Genomic DNA, 9,730 nt, shown 5'->3' with positions numbered 1-9,730 from the left:
GTTATTTTCCATGCTTCATGTATTTTGTTACTCACTAATCACAATCACAAGCATATCTATGAGTTAACTACACATTAGGATTTCCATAATGGATGTATCAGAAACTTATTTTCTACTACTATATGGATACTCTTTGCCCTTCATAATCTTACATTTCACTCGCTTCTCATAAGAACTGTCTCCTTTTTTCTTTTCTTTATAATTTGCTACCCTAAGAGAAGAAGATTTATTGATTGCAGAGTATTTCCAGAATAAGTTGGTAGACACAATCCATTTTATGGAAATTCTTAATTTGAAAGATAGCATTGAGAAAGACACTTTCTTCCGCAAGCTTCCAAATCTGTTGGAACAACTTCCCCGCCAAATTGTACTGAAAAAGGTGCTTCTGAAGTTTTTCATTGTATATTACTTTACTTTCAGTATCTTCAGTTTCTAACAGTCGTAATGTGCTCATTTGAGTCTGCAGTTACTTCCCTTATTAGCTTCAGCTTTGGAATTTGGTTCAGCTGTTGCCCCAGCTTTGTCTGCATTACTTAAAATGGGTTCTTGGCTTTCACCTGAGGAGTTTAGCACTAAGGTTTGACTATTCCATTGCTGTTAGGCACCATTGGTAAATATAATTTTTTTTCCTCACTTCTGCTTTTTTGTGTATTCTGCTACTGTTATATTTTGCAGGTGTTGCCAACAATTGTCAAACTCTTTGCCAGTAATGACCGAGCTATTCGTACTAGTCTCCTCCATATAGAACAATTCGGAGAGTCTCTTTCAGCTCAAATTGTTGATGAGCAAGTATGCAACAAGAGCTTAATGACCCACCTTGTTTCTGGTTCAACTTTTCTCTGGACTTTCATAGCCTTATGGATATTGACATGTAGTTTCTTTGTGCTAGGTTTACCCCCATGTTGCCACTGGATTCACAGATAATTCTGCTTTTCTACGGGAATTGACACTTAAATCAATGCTTGTTCTGGCTCCCAAGGTGCATTTATATACATTAAATTCTTCTCTTGCAGTATCTCCTTTCCCAATTTTTTCTCTTCTGTTTACGATTTAGGATTTTCTTTTTGGTGTGCTTGTTGTTGTTGTTAGGGGTCAGTTTTTTGTTTCTCTGTTTCTGTGCCAATGCCACAACTCCCCTCCAACATTACCTGTGCCATCACTGTTCTCACAACCTTCACCACCATTACTGATGCCCTCACTGTCCTCGCAACCATTTCTACTTGCCCCGCCACAACTTCCCCAACCATTGTTGAATGTTTCTGCCCCAAACTCTTGTTGCCACAGTTGCACCATCATCATCTCCGCCTATGGACACCACTGCCACCACCATTGCCACTATAATAGTTCTTTCCAAGAAAGATATTTTTAATCTTCATCATTGTTATTAAGTAAATAAGATAATAGTTCTTTCCAAGAAAGATATTTTAAATCTTTACTTGTATAAAAAAAGATGGGAATCTTTCCTTGAATATCTGTGGAAAAGGTAGGATTGGAATCTTTTCTGCATATCGAAAGGGGGGTGAGGGTTTAGGCATACCTTGGAACACAGTTGCCTAATGGATCAAACTAATAGTTTTAAATATAATTATCTGTAGAGATTTTGATGTTTCTGAATTTTCTTTGTATAGGAGTAGATCAACTTCTTGTTTAACTGAAATGTAACTGTTATACAGTTTGTGTCAAGGATTCATTGTGGCACTTTCCTCTTAGAAATACTCAAATAATTGTATATTAATTGTAGTGTTTTTGTTCATTTGGACCTTTCTATTTATTGGATTTATGTAAATGCAGTTGTCTCAACGTACTATCTCAGGATCTCTGTTGAAGTTTCTATCTAAGCTCCAGGTATTGAATAAAACCACTTCTACATATGTGCCAATGTATTACCTTAGTTTCCTTCCATATAGTTATATATCAGTTGATTTTACTATTAGTTTCTTGTAGTGATGATTTTCTGTTATTCTTTAGTTGTGGTTCTTAATTTGCCTTTCATGTTGATAATATCATGCAGGTTGATGATGAACCTGCTATTAGAACAAATACCACTATACTACTTGGAAATATTGCTAGCTATCTCAATGAAGGGGTGAGTAGCACTTTCCTTATGCTCTGTCTTTTGGTATTCTTAACATAGTCATGTCTTACATGTTTTTTAGCCATCAGTAGATGCAAACAAAAATCTTACTTATTATTGGGCTTCAATACAGACACGGAAAAGAGTCCTGATAAATGCATTTACTGCTCGTGCTTTGCGTGACACATTTTCTCCTGCTCGTGGAGCTGGTAGGGAGATCTTATTTATTGTTCATTTAAACTTAGTTGTATACGAACTGTTTTTTCTAATTATAATGATTGCTTATGTTTTTCTTTTGGCAGGAGTTATGGCTTTATGTGCTACAAGTTCTCACTACGACTCTACTGAGATTGCAACTAGGATTTTACCAAATATAGTAGTGCTTATAATTGATCCTGACAGGTTCTTTTCTTCTTTTGTAAGCATTTATCATCTTGCTTAGTTTTCTCATTGATACGTTACCAATCAAAGAAATATGTGGTTCTTGGTGAGGATTCATGATCTTATGCACAAATTTTGGTGATGATTCACATTTTTATCTCCTATCAAGAAGAAAGGATAGAAAACAATGTCCCACGTCTGCTGACCTAGTGCTTCACATTTTCTTGTTGAATTTAATACTAAATTAGTGTCAATTTCAACCTCTTATCTCTCGTTGATTGTTCACTGCTAAAGAACTACAATCTACATAAAGTCATATTGACAAAGAGAATTGGGAGGAGTATGAGAGAAGATTATGAAGATAAAGAGATCTATGCAAACCAAATGAGATTTTAGCCAATCTGAGCAGAGTGACTATTCAAAAACAAGTAACAGAGATCTGACTGTGAAAGGAACCTGTTTTATTGAATATGCAGGCATCATGAGGACCTTACAACATATATGGAGTTTATAATATTATGTTAACAATTGAGCTAGATCTTCGTTCTTGTTTTATGTTTTTTTCATAATATATCATTCTTAGGCCTTGTTTGATGAAAGGTTATTTGGATTTAATCCAAAGAACCTCTCATCCCATCATCAATAAATTCATCAATCAAATCATCAACCAAAACACCAAATTACCCTGACTTTATTTTTTATAACATTTTAATATTAAATATAAAAGATATTTTTTAGTCCTTCAACCAAAATAACCCCAATATATTTCATCAAACAACTTTTTTTTTACTTTCCGAAAAATTGATTAATTTAAAGAAAGCCCTACATCAAACAAGCTCTTAGTGTTTTCTTTGTTTCTCCTTTCTAATTAAATTTCATCCATGTACTAGTGATGTTCGATTGAAAGCCTTTGAAGCTGTGAACCAGTTTATGCAGATTGTGAAGCAGCACAATGAAAAGGTCTGTTAATTTGTGGTCTTTTATATATTAAAATCTTTCTAGGTTTTAATTTCTCTGTCTTGGTAGCATAATTAATACCATAGCATGTATTTTTTGCTTCATTTGGTTTACATTTTTTTTTCTACATCATGATTCAGTTTATATTGTGCCTTCTGGCTTCATTTGGTGTAGATATTTGTTTTTTGGATCATGATTGATTCATATTTATGTTATTTACATCATTATGATTTTTGACAAACATAGAAAAAGTAGATCCTTTTGTTTTCCAAATAGAGCTTAACTAATGCCCTTCAATTTCCTGTGTAGAGCTCGGGAGACGCTACTGCATCCGGCAGCAGTGTACTCTCATCAATGCCAACAAATGCAAGCATATTGGGGTAACTTATCAGTGATGCATTATATCTTCTTCTTTTTATGCTGCAAATTATTTATCTGCTGGAAAACATTTACCGACTTACTTCATTATCTTCTGTACTTATTGTCCCATTAAAATGTAGATGGGCCATGAGTTCCTTGACCCTTAAGGGAAAACCTTCGGAAGCTTCAACCACCTCTGGGCCTATTAATCCGATAGCCGATACCGCTAGCCCAGGTGTGAACCTTAATTCATTTGGCACCGCATTTGTTCTGATAAAAGTTCTTCTTAGTTTATGGGATGCTTCTTTCTATAAAGTTATGAACCTAAAGCTGGAACGAGCATCATGTTATATAGCAATACCTTTATTTTGATGATTTAAGTCACAATTTCTTAATTGTTATGCACTCTACTATGTAACTCTTTGTGCTTTTATTATCTTCTTACATCCTTTTGACCTCGTATGCAAGGAAGTAACTTATTCTTTTTTTCATGTGAATACAAACACCAAAGACACAATGGCCCCAACTGGAACACTTTTTATTTTTATTTATGGATCTGGATCCATATACATAAATGTTTCGAAAATAAACTTAATCAGAGACACACAAAAATAAAGTTGATTTGTAGATCCAGATACTAGAACACATTCGAAATGTGTTTCCAATTGGGACCATATCAACACAGTAGCTCATTTGGAAATTGTCTTTTGTTTTCGAAAAAATCTTGATTTGTATCTCAATCCAATTGAGAATCGCCAATTTTGTACTTGTGCTGGAATTTGTTTCGTTGGTAAAAATATGTAGTTGTGTGAGATGCCAACTTTTTTTGCTTGCCAAATGTTGTCATTTATTTGTTTTGAAACAAATATATTTTGGTTTGCTAAAATAGTGTTAGTTGGATTTTAAGTTGAATCACAAGCTAAATTATTTTCAAGATCACTAGACATATTCCAGGTTATGATTTGATCTAAATTTCAATCTAGCTAAAATATTCCATGAAAAAATGGGCATTCTTGTGGCATTGTTGGTTTTTGATTCTCAATGAGTTTCCTATATCACATGCATTATTTCATATTCTAGGTTTACATTATTACACTTCAGTTTTATTATTCTCATATCGAATGTAATACAACGATTGTTGTATTAGGTGAGACACCAATGTCTATCAATGTAAGCCCGACTCCATCTTATACAACTGAACAACCTGCTCCTCCATCTCCTACATCAACGGATGGATGGGGAGAACTGGAAAATGGCAACCATGAAGATCTTGAAAGTGATAAAGATGGATGGGATAGTGTTGAAGATCTAGAAGAGCCAAAGCCATCAGCAGCTCTTGCAAATATTCAAGCTGCTCAAAAGCGGCCTGTCATATTACCCCCCACAAAACCACAAGGTAACATCATTTGATCCTCTTCATGTTAGATGTTAATTAACCAGGTCTGGCATTCTTATATTTGGTATAGTTGTTCTTTACCACCATGTATATCTAATTAACCGAGATTGTGTTGGTCAGTTTCAAAACAAAAAGTTGCAGTGAAAGAAGAAGACGACGACCTTTGGGGGTCCATAGCTGCACCTAAACCAAAATCATCTTCAAAACCATTGATCCCCAAAAGCATCCCCCCTTCAATGGATAATGATGATCCCTGGGCTTCAATTGCAGCTCCTCCACCGACTACAACAGTCAGACCTTTGGCTGCAGGGCGAGGACGAGGGGCCAAGGCTGCTGCTGCCCCAAGACTGGGTGCTCAAAGGATAAACCGGACATCCTCATCTGGAATGTAGATTTTTCAAAGCAAAGAGGAAATATTAAATCTTGTGGTCTGCATTCTGATGATGATGATGTTAATATATTCATGAGATTATATGTGTGCATCTATCTCTATATATTTTTTGTTTTGTAGAATTATCATGTTTTTCATCATCAAATAGCAATAATATTCTTTATAATATGTTAATTATTTGTGACTGAATTGAACTCATTCATGAGTTAATCTGAAAGGTAAAAGTTATTACATACAATTTCTTCTTTGAATTGATTTCAAGGGTGTGTTTGAAAGAGAAACTCATGTATAGCTGTTAAAGGATCATTTTGTAAAACCTGGAGAATCTGTTATGAAGTTCCTTTTAATTGTCAATTGTGAAATCTTTGTTGTTTGGATTAATAAGCCCCATTTTATCCATTAAATTTGGTTTGATTTGTATTGGTTACTATAAAATTACCCATTTAATTACTAGTTAAAAGTTGTTTCTCATGATTTGGGTCCACATTTAAGTTGAAATGATTAAGTGAACTACAAATAAGACAACATGATTATCAAATAAATTGAACCAAACTAATTCAAAGGATAAGGATTCAATCTATATTTATAAATAATATTATAGTTCTTAATTTATATGGTTTTATCTCTTTAGATAGAACTTTTATATTTAGTAATTATTTTTAAGATTTAGGTGATAAGTCATATCCTAATAAACAAGGCCTTCTTTTTATGTTAAGATGTAGGTGATAAGTCATATCCCTAATAAACAAGATAACTCTTTTTATGTAACAAGATACTTCAATAATAAAATTGATCTATTTGAAATTCAACATATTATTAGTTTGTTTTTATTAACACATCAAAATATTTAATCAATTAAAATTTCTAATTAATTTTTAAAATTTTACAATTCTATGTTATATTAACTAAGTTAAATTTAGGTAAGCTCTTAAATTATTTATGATTTTGAATTTTGAATCAAAAATTTGAAGAGTACAAATTATTTGATTTTATAATTTTATAAAAATAAAAAATAATTATATTTATAAATTCAGAATAAATTATTACTTATTCAAGTAAAATAGTTAATTTAGTATTAAATAATATTTTTAAGCTATAATTTTGGTTCATAATAAGGATGTTTTAATTTAAAAAAAAGTAACAAGATTGTTGAATATTTTGATTAGTTATTCAATTTTGAACAACTATTTTTACTCATTTTTATGAATTGATTTTCTTTAATTAGTTTAAGAATTAACTTTTTAATATATTATTTGTTTAACAAATTTATATAAGTAAATTGTTAAGAAAATCTATAAACTCATTTTTACAGACTTTAGGGCTATCTCTTTGTAAATTAAAAAAAAAAAAACTCAAATATCCCACTTTTGAGCACTTTCGGTACAGTACAAGAAAGGAAGATTGGATTGAAATTTGAAACCATCAAAGAAGAGCTCAAATCACTTCAAAGAAAGAAAGGGGACATTCCAGGTGTTGGCGAGGTACAAGGTCAGGGCCCAGTTCAGATCTTCTGCTACCGATTGCCGTGTTCCCCTGTGGCGCACCAATCAGATTGCAGCATTATTAATTTAATAATAAATCAATCTGGGCAGGAGACGGAGGGAGGGAGAATCCGGAATCCGGGTTTAGGCCCGGGTTCACACAAGACGCCGTTAACGGAAGCGCCCGTTAACGCCAGGAAATAATATAATATTCAGATAATACCCAGATAAGATATCTTCGCTCTGATCTACACGCCCGTTGCCATGACCCTCATGTAAACCCCGCATACCCACCCATGAGAAGACCGTCTGCCGTTCATGAAAATACACTTACACGTCCATGTAAAGACCGAATTGACAGTCATATTATATTTACGTTTATTAAATATTAATTTAATTTATTAAATAACACAGGCAGCGATATAATATTCGCTTCAAGTAATTCAATCTTTTATTTTCTTGGATTTTTTATTTACTTTTTTTATTAAATTTTTTTTTGCCTCGAGACTCGCTGGAGCGAAGATATATTTGCTTCAATTAATTTTAATAAAAACCCCATGTAAATCCCCCCTACCCACACATGTAAAGACCGCTTGACTACCATGTAAAGACACTTACCCGTTTATGTGAACACCAAAATGACATGGATTTTATATTTCCGTTTATTAAATATGAATTCAATTAATTGAGGATGACATGCAGAAACCGAACAAATCTTCGCCTCAATTACCGGATTTTTTTTTTTTTGTATTTAATTTTTTTTTGCCGGAGACATTCATGAGCGAAGATATATTTGCTTGAATTAATTCTAATATAAACATCATGTAAAACCCCCATACCCACCCGTGAGAAGACCGCTTGCCTACCATGTAAACACATTTACCCGTCTATGTAAAGACCAAACTGACATGGAATTTATATTTCCATGTATTAAATATTAATTCAATTAATTGAAGATGACATGCAGCAACCGAACAAATCTTCGCCTCAATTACCTGGCTATTTTTATTTTTTATTTTTTTCCGTTTATTAATAAATGTTAATGTAATTAAATTAAATTGACAATCAGTAAACGACCAAATATTCGCTTGAATTTTGTTTTTCGAGTAGATGATTGAAAGCGAAGATTTCTTATTTTCAAATAATTTTATCCTCACGTTCATGTAAAACCACCTCCCCTCCAATGAGAAGCCAACTTGCCTGTAATGTAAATTCACTTACCCGTGCATTTACATTCCGCGAATAAATCTTCGCTTCGATGAATAGTTTTTACTTTGCATTTATTTTTATTATTTTTTTAAGAAGTTACGATATCGAACGAATATTTATTCGCTTCCATGACTAGTTGATATAATTTCAATTTCCCGCTACAAGCCGACTCTCCCTCAATTTCATTTTCATAAGCAACTGTTCATATTCTTCTCTCTCTATCTCCCGGCGATAATCCAAACACTGAACGTCGAACCCTAGATATTTCGTTTATACTACAAGGATATCTTCTGAACATGTCGGGTAACCAAGGCAAGAACATGGAAGTGGATCATCCCATCGACTCCCGAGAGGTCGTCTTGCAAGTTTGTAGGAGCATAAACGAAAACGAAACTGCACCCACTCCGGCATCCAACGTCAATCCCAGCACTAAACCAGAGAGGTATGTTGATCTTATTGTGTTTATACTAATTTTACACATGTTTATTCAATTTATTTCGTATAATACTGATTTATGCTATCCCACCAAAATTAATGACTTGTAGGACCTATGAAAGGAAGAGGAAGAGAAATCCGAAGACGAATACTAAGTCTTCATCGACTGCTGAATCAGTTTCCACAGTTGCTGTCGAAGCTACTGATGTTGCTGCAGGTACTGATGATATTTTACCACCACCTTTTCCCCCTAAAAAAAAACCAAATGTTATTCCTACCTCCAATCCAACAGTCGATGAAGAGTTACCAGAACCACCCCCAGAAACCACTAATATTTCTCCGTCTACTACCCCATTCGATGAAGAGTTTCCCCCCTCTCCCCAAAAAACCAAAACCCGCAAGAAACGTCCAGTGACATTTCTAACCAGATCATCACCTCATGGCCTCGCTCAACTCATTCCTCAATTGAGCGTAGAACAGAGGGAAGCCGTTAAGGAAATCGGGTTTGGTTCTCTTCTTACAATGGGCGTCTCCAAGTGCCTTGCTCATTTTTCCAAACATGTAATCCAATCTTTTGACCCGGATAAGAGTTCTCTGGTATTGGCCAACGGTGATGAGATCCGTATCGATGAAGATCTCGTACAGCTCGTGATGAACCTCCCTAGAGGCTCAATGAACGTAGTCGAGTCCGTTGGGTTGGACAAGACTAAGGACCCTGCTTATTTTAATTTCTTGAGGGATTGGAAGACCAGATGGACCGGGGAAGACTCCAAAGCTCCCGAAACACTTTCTATGATCCCCAAGATATTAAGTAACACAAGTGCAGACAACGATTTCAAAATAGACTTCGTTGTCTTTGTTGTCTCTAGTTTTTTATGTCCTGTTCAAAATTCACGAGCCAGGTAAACATGTATTCAAACCTCTTATATATCTAATTGTATTTTTGAATACTGACAAATGTATTTTTTTCATTTCAGGTTCAAAATTCTCAAATCCTTAATGGAGGTTGATAACATAAAGGAACTGAACTGGTGCCACTTTACACT

General features: G+C 34.1%; 1 protein-coding gene across 1 annotated transcript in view; it reads left to right on the top strand.

The window, feature by feature from the left end:
- LOC124946244 (probable inactive serine/threonine-protein kinase scy1) overlaps positions 1-5,913 on the top strand; it is an 8,113-nt gene extending 2,200 nt beyond the window's left edge. The window contains exons 3-15 of the mRNA XM_047486811.1: positions 217-379; positions 467-577; positions 676-789; positions 890-979; positions 1,792-1,845; positions 2,012-2,086; positions 2,208-2,283; positions 2,377-2,476; positions 3,346-3,415; positions 3,722-3,792; positions 3,913-4,007; positions 4,920-5,168; positions 5,289-5,913. Of these exons, the coding sequence (XP_047342767.1) occupies positions 217-379; positions 467-577; positions 676-789; positions 890-979; positions 1,792-1,845; positions 2,012-2,086; positions 2,208-2,283; positions 2,377-2,476; positions 3,346-3,415; positions 3,722-3,792; positions 3,913-4,007; positions 4,920-5,168; positions 5,289-5,560 (1,540 nt within the window). The 3' untranslated portion in view covers positions 5,561-5,913. The remainder of the gene's footprint in view (positions 1-216; positions 380-466; positions 578-675; positions 790-889; positions 980-1,791; positions 1,846-2,011; positions 2,087-2,207; positions 2,284-2,376; positions 2,477-3,345; positions 3,416-3,721; positions 3,793-3,912; positions 4,008-4,919; positions 5,169-5,288) is intronic.
- Positions 5,914-9,730: the final 3,817 nt, after the last annotated feature.

This window comes from Impatiens glandulifera, chromosome 7 (assembly GCF_907164915.1).
Source record: "Impatiens glandulifera chromosome 7, dImpGla2.1, whole genome shotgun sequence".
NCBI classification, from domain to species: Eukaryota; Viridiplantae; Streptophyta; class Magnoliopsida; order Ericales; family Balsaminaceae; genus Impatiens; species Impatiens glandulifera.
Note: the sequence above shows the minus strand (reverse complement) of the source record. Positions and strands in the feature narration are given on the sequence as shown.